The sequence below is a fragment of the Halichoeres trimaculatus genome, unplaced genomic scaffold (genome assembly GCF_033239565.1).
Source record: "Halichoeres trimaculatus isolate MK-OKI-2021-1 unplaced genomic scaffold, fHalTri1.1 fHalTri1_scaffold_3, whole genome shotgun sequence".
NCBI lineage: Eukaryota > Metazoa > Chordata > Actinopteri > Labriformes > Labridae > Halichoeres > Halichoeres trimaculatus.
Genome location: NW_027437181.1, coordinates 37,802,889 through 37,819,207, shown reverse-complemented (window position 1 = coordinate 37,819,207; position 16,319 = coordinate 37,802,889). Strand labels below are relative to the sequence as shown.

General features: G+C 41.2%; 1 protein-coding gene across 2 annotated transcripts in view; it reads left to right on the top strand.

Annotated features, from left to right (window-relative positions):
* Positions 1–3,448: 3,448 nt before the first annotated feature.
* Positions 3,449–16,319, top strand: part of lrrk1 (leucine-rich repeat kinase 1) — an 88,891-nt gene continuing 76,020 nt past the window's right edge. Inside the window, exons 1-2 of one of the 2 annotated variants that reach the window (XM_074666169.1) lie at positions 3,449–3,630; positions 7,955–8,101. In XM_074666169.1, coding sequence (XP_074522270.1) covers positions 8,032–8,101 — 70 coding nt within the window. In that variant the 5' untranslated portion in view covers positions 3,449–3,630; positions 7,955–8,031. Of the gene's footprint in view, positions 3,631–7,954; positions 8,102–12,640; positions 12,772–16,319 lie in introns of those variants that run through there. The other variant, XM_074666170.1, reaches the window with a different exon arrangement.

The window sequence follows — 16,319 nt, the reverse complement described above, 5'->3', positions numbered from 1 at the left end:
GAAACAAAATTTATTTCAATCTACCATATTCCCCTATGCTCTTGAGAAACTCTACCACTATCTTTAATGTAGCTCCACCACCTTCACCAAGTATATCCTTCAGTTCAAATCCCAGAATCCCCACACTCCTCATCTTGTCCTTCAACTTTCTCCTATGTTCTTCATACACCCTACACCACATTAATACATTTGGCGCTGCCCAAGTAGCTGCCTGTTGCAGCAGCTCTCTCGTCTTTGTCCGTTACTTGTAATTTTTTTCGTCTCTTTTTCGTAATCTTTGTATTTGGAGTGGATCATTACTTTGTATGGTTCATTGTCGGTCACGGACACCAAACTTTTTGTGGCTTCAGCGATATTTTTTACTACTTTTCTCCTGTGTTTGTCTGGAGATCCTACATGTAACCATGGCTGCATTGTTTACATGCGAAGTTAGCTGTTAGCAGCCTGTAGCATGTCAATGCTAACTAGTGTAGGGCTTGATGATTTCCCTCGAGCTGAGGAGGAGGAGGTGAGGATGACGTGCTGGTTCTCCGATGTGAGCTGGGAGGTGACGACATGGACCTGTCCTTCCATCCATCGTTGTTGGGAACATGGGATCTAGCCCCGGGGGATGGACGAGCAAGCCGTGCTAACCCAGAGGCATCGTGCTGTTCACGGACGTGGCCGACGGTGCTGACATCGGACGCCGGCCCCACATTGGAGGAGCTTTGCCTGCTGTGAGCAGACAGGATCCAGGAGACAGAGACTGAACAGATTGCTGGGGAGGCTCAGTCCTGGACCCTGTGGAGGTGGAGACTGGCTGGGCTGGAGAGTGGTGGACGAGTGGTGGACGGGATGTCGTCATCTAATTTCTTATGGACCTTTTTGCACTTTCTATATACTTTCTTACTTTTGTTTTCTTAAATGCTGCGGTGACTCCTGAATTTCCCCTCGGGGATAAATAAAGTATTTTCTATTCTATTCTATTCTATTCTATTCTATTCTATTCTATTCTATTCTATTCTATTTTCCACTGATTCTTCTTCCTCCCTGCACCCCTCACATACCCTGTTTGGTATGACAGCCAAGCTGTCATCATCTATCTTGTTATGGACCTTTTTTCACTTACTAAACACTTTCTTGCTTTTGTTTTCTTGATTGCTACTGTGACTCCTCCCGAATTTCTCACACGGAATAAATAAAGTCTTTTCTATTCTATTCTATTCTATTCTATTCTATTCTATTCTATTCTATTCTATTCTATGCTAAGCTACTGACAATGAAGAAATGACTTTCAGTCAGCTTTTCAGATGCAGTTTTTTCATATCAATATAACATAATAAAAAATGTAATAATTATATTCTCCTGGAATACTGTAGTGCGTCAGGGCCTGACCCTTTGGCTTGAACGATAACAAACAATCATTTAAAAAACTGGGTTAAAATTACAGATATCAATGTCAGAACCCACCCTAATCACTGTCATCATAGCTCACTCAATGATGTCATTTCCTGTAAGAAGAAACCTTCTGGAGCAAAGTGTCTGCAGCGGATGAACATTCAAAGGTCCCATATTCTGCTCCCTTTCTGCAGTTTAATATGGATCATTGTTGTCTTCATGAAATGGTAGTAACATGTTTTGGTCCAAAAAGCCAATAAATCAAGCACAGCAGCATTGTTTCCAGGCTCTCATAGCCCCTCTGTTCAGAACGCTCTGATTTAGTGGGCGTGACCTTCATATGTAAATGAGCCACGGCTGATACCGCCCCGCTCTTCACTGAGAGTGGCATCACGAGTGCACAATGTTTAGAAAACTGCAAAACTTGTTTACTGTTATATTACAGGCTAAAACAACAGGCTAACTGCAGCCAAAGTTAGCATCCTGAAGCTAACACAGAGACAGGGGGACACTGAGGAAAAGCTCTTACATCTGCTCCACAACACACAACATTTAAAATACTCACATTTTCAGGGTCCCAGGTTTGTTGGCAGATGGTTGGTAATGCGCCTGGATTCAGGACCAGTCTATTCTCTAGCCCTCTGTTGTACTGTCCAAAGTTGGAAAAACAGTCGGCCGGGACTAGCACACACATGCACAGTTTTACTGAGTGTAGCTGGCACATTTCCTTGATAAATGAACTTTAGCCACTTAGTCTTGCATTCTTCCGAGATTGGAAGCTTGTGCAAGGAACTATGTGGCTGTTTACAGCCAAAAACAAAGCAGTGATGGTTCTTCAACAATTTCTCTCCAGGAGATTTCTCTCCAGCAGCGGGGAGAAGAGTGGGCGAGGCGGGGGTTAAGGGGTACCTGCTCCGGTGGGCCAATAAGGTCAGACTTGCTCCTGATTGGTCAAAAAAGGGAATGTCTGATGTCGGCAAATCCCCAAAATTGAAACAGCTCATTTTAGATCAGGATTTTACATTCACAATCACTACCAAGTTCAGGTTTTGTCATTAAATATCACATTTTGTGGGCTGGGAGGAAAGCCAAAGACCAACAAACTTCACTAAGGTGATTTTTGCAAAATATGGGACCTTTAAAAGTCATTGTCTACCTGATACCAAACATGGCTGCATTTAATAACATCATTTAATAACAATTTACTTTTATGTTCACTGCTGAAATCTGCACATTCTTGTAGCTGTCAGGTTGGGCAAAGTGAAAGGTCTTGACAAAAGCTTTCATAGTTCATGGATTTGAAGGTTAAAGATGTGTGTATCACTTTTTTGAAGACTCTTTTTTTTTTGTCAGGTTACCATGATTGGACTGGAAGAAGAAGGGAAGTTGATTAACTGTCATTGCATCATCATCATTATTATTGTTATTATTATTGTTATTGTTATTATTATTATTATTATTATTATTATTATTATTATTATTATTAATGATAATAATAATAATAATAATAATAATAATAATAATAATACTGTTATTATTATTATTATTATAAGCCTATTAATTACTATTTTTTTATCATTATCATTTCTTATTATCATACAATTTATGTATAACCTAGAGTTTTAGTCAACCTATTAAAAGGGTAACAACTTAAACATGACATAAAAGTTTTTTTTTTTCTCCAGAAATGTCAATTTCATGGCAAAATGATGTGCTGTATTTTTTGCTGTGGCCCATTTTACAAACCTGCCGAATTAAATACATCTTTTAATAGAGAAAAATACAAAACAACTTTTAGCTTCAGACATTTCTGGATAATTATATTTTTTCTGATTTTACTGCATCAGGACAGATAATCCTAGGTTTCTGGCAGATTGGCTTATGAACAAAATTAGAATAAGAAATGATTACATCTTGATTTGATGCATTTTCTCTCTGCTGTATCGTTATGCAACTTATTTTTCTGCTTCTCCGCGTTTTATTTTGAAATCCATTTAAAAATGTCTGGTAATGAGGACTCGTTGAAGTCTTGGCGTTATTGTGAAAGTTTTATTTTTACCGGAAATAAGTTCGTTGTCTTTTCTGACTTGACGTTGCGTGCGTCTGCTGCGTCCGAATTGGAAAGTTTTTGTCTCGTGGAATCAGGAAGTCCACAGTAAATCGTTTTTCTCAGGCTCAGGCTGTCTCTGCTGCTGTGGGGGATTTTAAGCTGTGAAACATCCCGTGGAGCTCTCCAGACTGCTGGGGCTGATGGTGAGCTGTAAAACGATCTCTGTGCTGTCGTAAATTTTCATGTCTGTTGTTTGAACTCCAAGCGTGAGCGCAACAAGCGTCCATACGCGGCACCAGCGGAGATGTGCTGCGTAACGCGGTCTGCGGAAAACAAATCCGAGCGACCTGCCCTCACAGCTGCCAGCTCAGAGCACAGCCCAGAGGAAAACTCTGTAAGAAACATTCACTGTGCCTTGAAAACAGTCTGTTTACATCGCTCTGACCGAGGTTTCTCATTGTGCTGTTGCCTCCTACCTGAACAAGCACTGATTTGTCCACAAACAGCATGGACTTGCTGTCAGCGCTGCAGCTCGTTCACTCTGCCGCTTCCAGAGTCAGAATAACTTTCAGTGATTCACTGCTTTACTGCATTACCATTTGTCATGCTATCTCCTGATAATGGCACATGCACACACACAATCTAATGTGTGTACACCAGTGTGCACATAGATAATGGAGTTACGTGTACTAAAAGAAAACCGACAGGTTGAGCCACTTCTGTTTCACTCGGAGTGATATTTAGTGATACGTTTTCACTACACCTCATATTCCTACTTCGTCAGTGCCTTCAGAGTCTTTAGGCCCAGTCCACAGAAACGATGCCATTGGCTTGTTGAAACTCACTCAAAGTAAACTCTAATTTCTGTCTCAGCTCGAATCCTGATAATATATTGAACTACTCAAATGAGTACTGGTCCATCTCAGGTAACCTCATTTAACTTTTTATATAATTTCATGTTGTGTTTTATTATCATATTAACTGTATTTCTGAAAATAATCTGTGTTTATACATACAACTTGTATTTAAAAAAAAACCATTCTGAACCATTTTTATATTTTTAATGGGACCCAAATTTCGTCTTAACCAAATTGCTCATCATGTTGTTCATTGAACAGTTGATAAAGGATGGACCAAGTATATTTGGAAAAAGTGGTTTAATACATTTATTTTAAAAAATAACGATGAAATAACAGGAATGAACTCCAGGTAAAAGGAATAAAACTAACTTTAGTGTTTACCAAAAGCACAATTTGGAAGGCAGGTCCCTCCAGTGCAGAGGCTACAGTCCTCTCTGGCTTGAGGCTCGATGGTCCCATCATGGTTTGGTGGTTTTCATCCCTCCTCTTTCTCCATTTTTTGTTCCAAACAAACTGTCCCACCAAATAAAGGCAAAAAGCCACCAAAAAATAAACTTCAAGTCCTTTTGAAGACTTTCAAAGTGATCTTTAAAAAGTCTCCCTTCTAGATATATCCCTGATCCTAATCCACACTTTAAAATGATCAGTGCCAATATTGGATATTCCTAAATGCTGTTTCTCAGCTTCCGGGCCAGTCATCCAGGATGGAATTGATTTAGGCACATAGATGACCCTGTGATACCACCATGCTGCTGACAACGGCTAGCAGGGAGGAGCAAAATCTGGGTCCACACACACATCCAGCAGTTACATAGAGCACAGGCTATAAAACAAGCTAAAGTGCTGCTTTTCTGCATCACTCTGTGGGGGCTTGATGCTTTGGAAGTTATATATTCACATCATCATATATTCACATCACGAAACTGATCTTAAAAATCAAACAATTTCAGAAACTAAAAATATAAAATGTTAAAATCCTTAAAATCACATCAGCTAATATTCACACTAATAAATCAACTAAAGGACTACTCACTCCTGGTACTGGTACTCAGTCCTATTTCTTTATTTCTATTTCTCCTCATTAAAGTATTAAAGTAACAGGACTGAAAGGAACAGGAATGACCTTTTAACACACAATTAGCAAATATATGAAATATAGCCACGTGGCATTTATTCATGTTGTCACTAAGCACATTACAGCAATTCAACAAAAAAATCAAATAAATAAATAAACTGCACTAATAACATTAAAACAATAATTTCGTTAACAGGACTGAGGTGAAATTTTAGCCCCTCAGTTATAGCTGAACTATCATCAAATATAAGGAAAAATAAAATAGTGGCAGGCCTTCCCAACCAGATCCTGTAGAGAATCTGAATGATGCTACTTCTTGTAGTCAACAAGTCAACATGTGACTTGTTGAATATTCCTAATTTTTCAGAGAGGGTAATGTGTTAGTGTTACAGGACTGAGTCAAAACACTGCTAAAGTCTGAAGTTTTAACTATTTTTTCTTCTTTTTTTAAAGGAGCTGTGAGGAGTTTGAAAGTGATCTTGAAAAAGTCTCCTTTCTAGAATATGCCTGATCATAACCCACACTTCAAAATGAGATCATCAGCGCCAATATTACTGGTTATGGGTTGCTTTGAAGTGCTAATTCTTAGTGTTCAGTTTAGGTAGATCAGGACTGGATTAAATTACAGCATGTCTAGGTCTCTATGACAACACCACGCCAGTTGACAAAGTTTAGCAGTGAGTAGAGATAAAACACAGAGATCTGTGTTTTTCTCTGCTGAAAATGATTGCTGTGATTAATTTTGTAGTGATGCTGGACACAGGAGCCTAACTGTCAGACAGAAAAAGGACAAAAGAGCAGAAAGAAAGCTAGACAGGAGAGTGATAGAGCCCAAGCTAAAGGCTTATTAGCCTTTAGCTCGGGCTCTATCACTCTGTAACACAGGGGTTAAACTGTGTGTGCTAAGGTTCATTCCAACCCACAGTCAGCAGTTATTCTGCAGTGGTCTGTTCAAACTTGAGAGTCTATCAATAAAATGAAGAGTGAGGTTACGTTAGCTCTGCCTGGTAGATGACTGGCAGGACATAGCTAACCAGGACTCACTAACGTTACACATTACAGACATGTCTTAGAGCACAGGGCTGCCAGCTGGCTAGACAGCTACTAAACAATTACAAACTGACAGTGTTTACTTGATGTCACATTAGCCTACAGATACAGAGCACTGAGCTGCTGACAGTGCTACTTATTGCTTGCAGCTACATCGGCTTGATGTCATGTTTCAAACCGTAGCACTACGTAACTGTACTGATGAATACCTTACCTCGGCACGATGCATACATTAAAAAGTTTTCTTGATTAAAGACTCTTCTGACCTGGTCTCTGGTTAAGGAGTGGTTGGACTTAGCTGTACTTAAAGTCTTAATCCGACTGAGCGAGGGGGATCTTGATGCTCTGACTCCAGTCCACTCCTTGTGAAGCTCTTGAATGGGTTTTTCCTGACAGTCCTCTCCAGACCGAGGTCCTCTCTGTTCACTCGTTCATCTTTTTCTCCCACTCTTTCCCTCCACTCCTCTTTCTGGTGATCTGCTTGGATCCAGCACTCTGTGAACAGACCGCTTCTTTAGCAGGAACTTTAGACCCAGTTTATACGACAACGCTTCATCTGAAAACGCTAAAACGCAGTGAAAACACAGTGAAAAAAACCTGCGTTTACACGGAAATGCTGATGGACTGAAAACGCTGTAGTAAGCATGTCAGGCCTGTAAATGGTGCTATTACTGTCTTGTCCAAATCCGCTTTTGGAATCTCCACCAAACAAGAGTTGAGCTGGTCATCTGTCGGGTGTCAGGAGAGTTTTACAAAAAAACCCACTCTGGAGGCAGTTTTCAAAAGTTTGCGTTTTAGGTCGGCTGAAACGCAGTTTCCGTGTAAACATGAAGCTGAAACGCAACAAAACTTGGGATTTTCTGAAAAGCTCCTGGCACCGTTGCCGTGTAAACAGTAAGCCGGCGTTTTCAGTGAAAACACTGACGTCACACTCCTCCTCGCGCACGCGCATTCAACAGGACAACAGTACCGTTGTTACGATCGTCGCGATTTACCATGTTGTGCTTGTTCCGCTCAATCTGCTCTATCTGCTGACTGTCTTTCAACAAAATGTGCATCTATTGCTATACCTTAGTATTCCCCAATACACCAGATGACAGGCTCAACTCTACTTCCGTGGAGATCTCCTAAAAGTGGCTTCTGGACAGCAGTTATATCTCACTGCGTTTTCACAGCGTTTTCAGATGAAACGTCATGTAAACAGGGCCTCACTCTGGACAGTCAGCAGTCTTCATGGTGGTTCTATCGCTGTCTGGACTGGAGTCAGAGACCACTTACAGGCTCAGGAAACCTTATTAGATGTTTCAGTTCATCAGCTGATCAGAGTGTGACATCATAAGTTTAATATATTCTGGGGGTTTTTCACTGTATTATCATTTTATGAGAGATCTTTATGTTTTTATTAACTGTAAGCCATAATAATCTTGTTGAGATGGTCCTGCGTCTACTTCTGTTCGAGCTCTCCAGCTGGATATTTTCTAAATGACAGGAAATATTAATGTGATGTTCCAGTGAGTTCACTGCTGCTTGGTCTGTGTGCAGGGTGTCTGCAGAGTCCAGTCCTCCTCTCTGAGCTGGACCTCAGCCTTGATGGCCTGTCATCAGTGACTTCAGGAGGAATGTCCATCTGGTTGGTTGGCCTTCTCCACAACTCTGTAGACACTAACAGCAACATGGAGGAACGAAGAGGTGAGTGATCTCTCCAAATCTAACTCCTCAAAGCACTTCTTGCATTAACACCTGTATAAGTGATGGTTTGAACTTCACTACAACATGTGTACCAGGATCCCCTTTAAAGGCTCAGACTAAAAATTCATTCATGTGTGGTTTCACTGCAGCACGGCTTAAATTTAGAGCAAAGAGAAGTGAAACCACACCAGTTTGAGAGCCATGGGCTGCTGTCTGTATGAAACAGACTGAGCTCACTCTTCTTTGTTTGAGGTCTTATAACAATCCCATGCAAAGCTGTTTATGATCCTTTTCTGCAGATCACTGTGAGTGTAGGGCTGTGTGCTATCATACATGATCAGATGGTTTAAAGGGAAAGTTCAACGGGATAATCAAGACTATGACAGGCTGACTGCTAGCTTTACTGCATACAGAAAGGTGTTATGACTAACTGATCGACTGTGTGTCTGAGAAGTGTGAACTTTCATGTACTATAACGTGTCTATACGTTTCTGCTGAGGAAGTCATTGTAGAGGAAATTGAAATGATGTTGATCTGGTGTACATGGGCTAATGAGACAACAAAGATGTGCCGTGCTTGAAACCAAAGCCATGCATTGATATAAACATGAATAATCTAAACATATGAGCTGTGTTCAGGATACCCCCCCTGCAAATTTAGCCTAACTGCACAATTGATAAATGCATGAAAAAATGCAGAGGAAATGAAATTGTAGAAATGCACAGCAGATCAAAACTAAAACAAGAAGATAAGACAGTTTTATTAGCAGTGAATGTGCTGCAGATGCATTAATGATGTAAAGTCCTAAATTATTGAGTTAGTGGGGGAGATAACAGCACAGTGGAAACCTCCAGAGCACGGGACACTCTGTAGAGGCTCTCGGGACTGCGGCTCAGTGGTGGAGTCGGTTTTCTCTCAATCAGAGGGTCGATGGTTTGATCCCAGGTCCTCCAGTCCACATGCTAAACTGTGCTTGAACCAAGGCTGCCCGATGTTCAGCACATTTGGGCCCCGTTTACACGACAACGTTTCATCTGAAAATGCTGAAACGCAGTGGAAAAAATCTGCGTTTACACAGAAACGCAGAGGGACTGAAAACGCTGCCGTAAGCATGCCAGGCCTGCAGGTGGTGCTATAACTGTTTTATCCAGCAGCTGCTTTTGGGAGTATTGGGGAATACTAAGTACAAAAGTGGGGCAACAGATGCACATTTTGTTGAAAGACAGTCAGCAGATTCAGCAGATTGAGCAGCACAAGCACGACATGCTAGTTCACGACGATCGTAACAACGGTACCGTTGTCCTGTTGAATATACGAACGCAAGGCGGAATGTGACGTCAGTGTTTCCACTGAAAACGCTGGCTTACTGTTTACATGGCAACGGTGTTGGCAGCGTTTCAAAAATCCCACTCTGGAGGCCGTTTTCAAGAGTTTGCGTTTCAGTTTGGCTAAACAGCCATTTCCATGTAAACACGAGGCTGAAATGCAACAAAAATTTTGGTTTTCACCCTAAAAATGTTGTCATGTGAACGGCCCCTTTGGTGTGGGACCAGTCAAAGTTTAAGATAATAGCCTCTGCCATCAGTGTAGGGTAAAATGATGAATGAACTACCCCGCTGGTCTCCTTCACAGTCACAAACTAAAGGGCAGAGGCTGCTACAGTTAGAGGTCATAAGTATGAGCTGATCTCAATCATACACATCTATACACTGCTGAACAACAGCAGGAACGATTCAGGAGTCAGTATCGTGGGGAAGGACACTTTGGCATGTGACTGCAAGAGCTTGGATCAAACCCTCAACCTTTGAATTGAGAGACAACCAAGTCTACATGAGAGCCCTAGCACTCTGGATGTGATTTAAGAGCGACTGGTTTGAATGGTCTGAGTACTTATAAACATGAACTGTTTACCATCATGACTCAATGTTAGCTGTATGTTTAGCAGTGCTGCTGTTAGCAGAGTCTGCTATAGGCAGGCTCTGAGTACAGAGTGAGTTCAGTTAGCAGTGCAGCTTTGCAATGAGGCACAGTGTGGTCCTAGAAAACATATGTTAGCTGTGTCCCAATTCAGCGCCTGCAGCCCCTGAAGGCTGAATTTGAAGACATATTACGTCACAGCTGTGCATCAAAGGCTGTTCCATTTCAAAGGCTCCCCCAAAATGTGGCAGTTACGGCTATCGAACTCATCCTCCTTTTCAGGTGCTGCGAAGGACGGATTCGGTGATTCCTTCGCAGCTTTACATATCCCATAATTCATTGCACGTGAAAGCCAAAGATGATGGACACGGCTGAACTCCAGAAGGAGTCCTGTTTTATCCAGTTGTGAAGGAATTCTGGCAGCAACTATCTGATTGTGTTTCTAAAACCTTGAAGACGAATGAGTATACTAAGGGAAAATGTGTTGTTTGGGCTCTTTTTGAGTAATATACAGAGGAAAAACAGTTCTTTATGAATCTCCTCATTGTAGAAAAATTCTGTGTTCATAGATAAAAATTTTCAGGAAGAAAAACTTACGTAATGGTTTTTTACATTTTTTTGACAGAGAGTTCAAATAATACATTCAAACCAATCAGTACTTTGAAAAAAAGCAATTAAATCTATAACAGCTTGCAATTTAACCTAGCATTCCCCCCTAGCACTTGTTCAAATGTTGAAAGTGTATGTTGTTGCTTAACTCTTACATGTACGTTGTGGTTCTATAGTATATTAATAAAAAAAATAATGATAAAGATAAGTTGAAAATTGTAATGGTAAAAAACATCTGGTTTATGTTTTGAAAAGTAAGATAAGGCTGACAGGTGAGGGCGGCACTGCGTGACGTCAAGAGTGACAAACAGAAAATGCTCCGTAGACCAGACCGACTCAGTTTAGTTTGGTCTTTGCGGTCTACGCAGGCTATGAAGGCCAGGTCCTCCAAAGGCTGCAGACCCTGAATAGGGACACAGCTTTTGAATCTTCTCTCCTCTCTCTGATTAATGCTCACATAAGCTTGGTCCACTCAGCGCTCGCTGTCTTGGAAATTTCTGATGCCATATCCTGATTTATGAGTGTGTGTGTTTACTGTGTTGTGTATTTTTGTGCATCGTCCACACAGTGTTGGCCAAAAAAATAACGCTTGACGGATCAGAAAGTAAAAACCTTTTTTTACCTGATCCTGAAACATGCAGATGTTTGGTCTGAGCTCAACAGATCTCAGATGAAGTAGGTTTTTTTTCAAATCTGTTTTAAACTTGTTCTTAAATTTTCCTCCTTCAGCAGCAGTTACAGCAGCACACATCTCTGACATAGTGTTGATACATTTCCTTGGAGCTTCAACACTAAAGTCATCCCATGTTTTCTACAACTCAAGACAAAGATTTTCCTTTGATGTTTAATAGATTTTTGCACTTGACTTTATAACTCCACCAAATGGGCGGGTTGGGGTTCAGGTCTAGCCTTGAGGGGATCAGTCCGTCATTTTTAATGTTCCTTTTTCTCAGGAAAATGGCCTAAATCTGCATATGATGGCTCTATTCTATGGTTCACAGAGACTCCTGACGACTTTGTATTTCATTTTTTTTAATGTTTTATCTCAGCCAGTTCAAAGACGAATAAACTGAGGCGTCTTTAAAATGCAGAGGGTTCAAATGATCTAGGCTGCCACTGAGCATCTGCTGGGAGGTGGCTGCAGCATGGTGCTTCCTGTTTTTATAAACATACATTATTAATGAGTCTGAAACACATTTCTTCCAGTAAGAATCATTTGGGCTGTAACTAACCAGTCAGCCATAGTTACTGATTGGTTTAAGATAGAACTTTATTTTACTGCTGATCAGATGAACAAATGAAGAAAAATGGTCTTTTGAGTCTGCACTTGTTGCTTTGAGTTTTGCAGCTGTGCAACATGAAAACCAAGCACAGTGTGAACAAAGCAGATGTCAGAAATATGACATCAGTCACTTCTCAGTCTCCCACACCAGGCCCTCACCAAAGGGTGTAGTATTAATTATGGTTTGTGGTAACTGTGACTCAGCCTCGCAGTGACTCTGGAGAGACGTCCAGAGCCACGTCAGACTCTTTAACCCCCATTTGATGGTTTTTATTTCAAGGGTGTTTTAAGGGGGAAATTGCTTTGTGACAACTGTAACTGTGTTGTGATCAGACTGCATGTACCACTGCCGGGGAACTGAACCCATGTTTAATGAAGCAGCTGATTATTCAGTTTCTGTATTCACTGACAGACCCAACCTTTTCGAGATTTGTTTTATTTGTTCAAGCTCCTCCAATGCCTCTGCTTCTTTTACTCATATCATGGCTCTGAAACTGGACACAACAAAAGATTAAATGCGAAAAAGTGGCAGAAACTAGATGATCTGCCTAATCCATCCTCTGTTTGAGCCAGTGTGAGATTACAGCAGATTACTGCTAAGAGGGTGTGAGAAGAGTAAAACAGAGACAGGAAGCATGGCTGTTAAACAAAAGAGCCTCATTCCCTGCCCTGCTTCCCTCCTCCTCCTGTTTCCCCACCTCCCCCTCCCTGCCCCCACCCAACCCGTGTGGGAGCGGATGCAGATCAGATAACAGATCCAGGATGCTGTGCAGACGCCACACAGCAGCAGCAGCTGAGGATGCTTTAGATGTGATGGAGGTAGGAGGAGGAAGAGGAGGATTCTCTACTTCACTATGAGCAGGTAAATAGGAGGGAGGATGGAGATGTGACGTAGCGTAGCGTAGCACTGAGGGAAGCGTTGTTTATATGCTGCACATGTAGACGGAGTGACATAGAATCGGTCACTGCTGCTCTGCAGAGCTCTGAGGCTGAGCATCTGACGCACATCTGATCAGCTCTGCATGTCTGTGAGAGAGATATGATAGCTGCTCTGCAGCAGTGGATGTTCAGGACAATCCTCTAACCTCAGTCTGATGTCACGTGCTAAAAATACTTTGCTGAAGTAAGCACTGCTGTCTCAGGCTGGCTCTGGATGGAGTATTTAGGTGGGATGTGCTCTGAATTCATCAGCTTTGGGGTAAACTTTCATATTTGGAGAAAAGTGATTTACCTGTGCCTTATCTGTCCTGCAGTGCTCACTTCAAGGACATTATCATGACATTTTTAAGTCATGAATAAACCAGACAGAGTTCTTGTTTCTGCTCTTGCATGGCTGGGGACAAAGGACATGGACAGAGTTTCTGCTCACAGCTTGTTATGAGTTAGTACAGCAGCAGTCACTGTGTGGAAACAAATATCTAACTCTGACAAAGGTTACCCTGACTTTACTGAGGGAGGGTAAACACCAAATCTGTGTTGTCGCCATCAGGAGGTGCTACTGTTATCAGCCTGTGGCTCACAGAGTGCTGTGTGTTTAGCTAGCAGAGCTAAGAGCTAACTAAGCTAATTAACTGAACTAAGTGTTAACAGAATTGGAGCTTGGGACAGTAGAAAATGAATCCAGCCAGGTGTTACACCCTTAGACTGTATAAAACATGGACGTAGCCTCTGTGATGTCACCTGTCTGTTCCTGACACTTCAAATGAAGCCAATCCGAAGACTCAGCCACATTCTTGATGACGACCATTCAAACCGGAGTGCTATGTAACTGTACTGATAAATATCTTACCTCGGCGCATTGTATCCAGGAAGAAATTGTCATGAAAAAAGGAAATTTGTTTCGATCTGATCTCCATTTAATTCCAAAACAAACACACACCTTGCTAAAAGTAATTTACAACAGTGTGTGTGAGGCTCTGGGCCAGAAGGTGGCAGATCCCCCTCATAGCATCTTTTAAAAAGGTCACTGTTTGATAAGTTATTGACACATTTGTTCCAGACCTGCACTCTGCAGAGGCATGATAGGCCAAAACTGGATCTTTACAAAATTCCTTGTAACCAAAGGTGTAAATGTTTTATGAGCACGCAAACCATAAAGTGATCTTTCAGTTTTCTCTTGGGGTGGGGTTATGTGACTATGAGTTACTTATAGGGACAGTTCAGTTTTTTTGAAGAGGGGTTGTATGAGCTCTATGTGACCACTAAGGACATTAGATACAGTAGAAAGTTGTCTCCTCTCCCTCAGTAAGACACAGACTGTAATCGATGGTGATGAGGAAATAGGCGCTAACAGGGACAGACCGTACCAAATTCAAAGGCTATTTTCTCTGCCTACAAGAACTAAAATCAAAAAGTAATACCACAGTTTAAGAGTACGCTACATAAAATATTTTTTAAGTGCATTAAGTCTTCAGAAATATTAACTTTTATGTCTATAACCGGCGCCCGAAGCATAGCTTGTTTACATTCCTTACAGCCAAAAGGAGGAGGGGGGACGGAGCGCACTAGCATTGCACGTAAGGACACATGACCAGTTAGTTAGGTCCAGATAAATGTTTATATTTCTGAAGACTTAATGCACTTAAAAAATATTTTATGTAGCGTACTCTTAAACTGTGGTATTACTTTTTGATTTTAGTTCTTGTAGGCAGAGAAAATAGCCTTTGAATTTGGTACGGTCTCTCCCTGTTAGCGTCTATTTCCTCGTCACCATCGATTACAGTTTGTGTCTTACTGAGGGAGAGGAGACAACTTTCTACTGTATCTAATGTCCTTAGTGGTCACATAGAGCTCATACAACCCCACTTCAAAAAAACTGAACTGTCCCTTTAAGCTGCAACTGATAAAGGTAATCTCAAACTCCTTTAATCAAAAACTGCCTGTAGAAACTGCATCAAGACTGGCTACAGTTTGTTTATTTTAAAAGACTCCATCCCTGGTGATCATCTCATTTGTAGAGGACCAGAAATTTTTTCTGCACTTTACAGTGCCATCAGAAAGCCTTTTTTGTTTTTGTACTATTTTTGGATGCATCCCAGACATGCTCACAGACTATAACTGATGATATGTTACTCATACAACCCCACTTCAGATAATACTACATATTAATTTAATGATCAAAGCAAAAAAAACAAACTGAAATTGCTCATAAAAATGCAAAATACACAACTTTGGCATCTTTACAGTTTTGCCTAATAAAATGTCAGAGATGGGATTCCCCTCAAAAAACCTGGGATGTAAGGACCCACGAGAATCCAAAATATCTGTGGAAAAATGTTTTAAGAAGGAGAGCCACAACTTTTTGCTGATTTTGATTCCAGCCTCTGTCTGAAACCCTACATTTTAGCTGCTGTCTCTTAAATACCCCCAACTCCACAAACCCCCTTCACTCTTACTGGCCAGCCCTCTTTAGGATGTAGGGAGTGGAGCTATGGGTAGACCTTGGTACTTGAGGCCTGCCCCATCAATGTGTCATGAACCAGTTAGGAGATCCTTATGTGAAGACCTCATTGTTTGAGCAAGTCATATGAAGATCTCATGCTAACTTTTTTAAGTGTTCAAGTATTTCTACATCTGAATATGTAGAGGTTTGAAAATCTGCTCAAGTCTGAACATCCAGCATTGATGCTGTAGATCCATGTTTAGAGAATGCTTAATGGTCATCCAGAGACAGGTGTAACTTTAGAAATCCTAACCAGACTTGTGTCAGTAGAGGACTGATTTAGCTAGCTTAACTCACCTTTCATTAAAACAGGAAGCCTGTGGTGTGTTTGAGTGTCGGCAGGATCACTGAGTCTTAACACAAATGTAAACTTATAAAGAGATAAACAAAGCCTTCAGCAGGTAAAGTTCCCCTTTGTTAAAATGAACATGAAGATGAGCAAGCTTTGATGGATGAACTGGTGACTTTATGTGTCATTGTCAGCCTTCAAACAGCTTTGGATCCACTTTGTCTGAAGTATGGATCAGGCAAATTCTCTCATCCCTTAGAAAGTCCAAACCTGCATGGTGTGAGTATGTTTGTGTGTCAGATGGGCAGTTTAGCAAGTAGCAGCCTGCAGTTTGTAGCTTGGTTTGGTGCTGCAGCAGGTTTAAACACACTTTGCCTGTGATAATAAGTCCTGATCACAGAGGTTATGTGAGGTCAGATCCTCCTTGTGGTCCAAACACAGACGGATGAAAAGTGAAACAGTCTGAGGATGGAAGTGGAAGTCCCCGTCAGAGCTTGAATGTGATGGATGTTTTTAAAATACTGGCCACTCTCTCTCTTTTCCCAAATATGGAAATTTATCGAAGCCACACTGCAAAAAACTGAAAACTTAACAAGTGTTTTACTTTATTTTCAGTGGAAATTTTCTTTTTATACTTGATATGAGCCACATTCAATGACCAGTCCAGAAAAATGTCTTG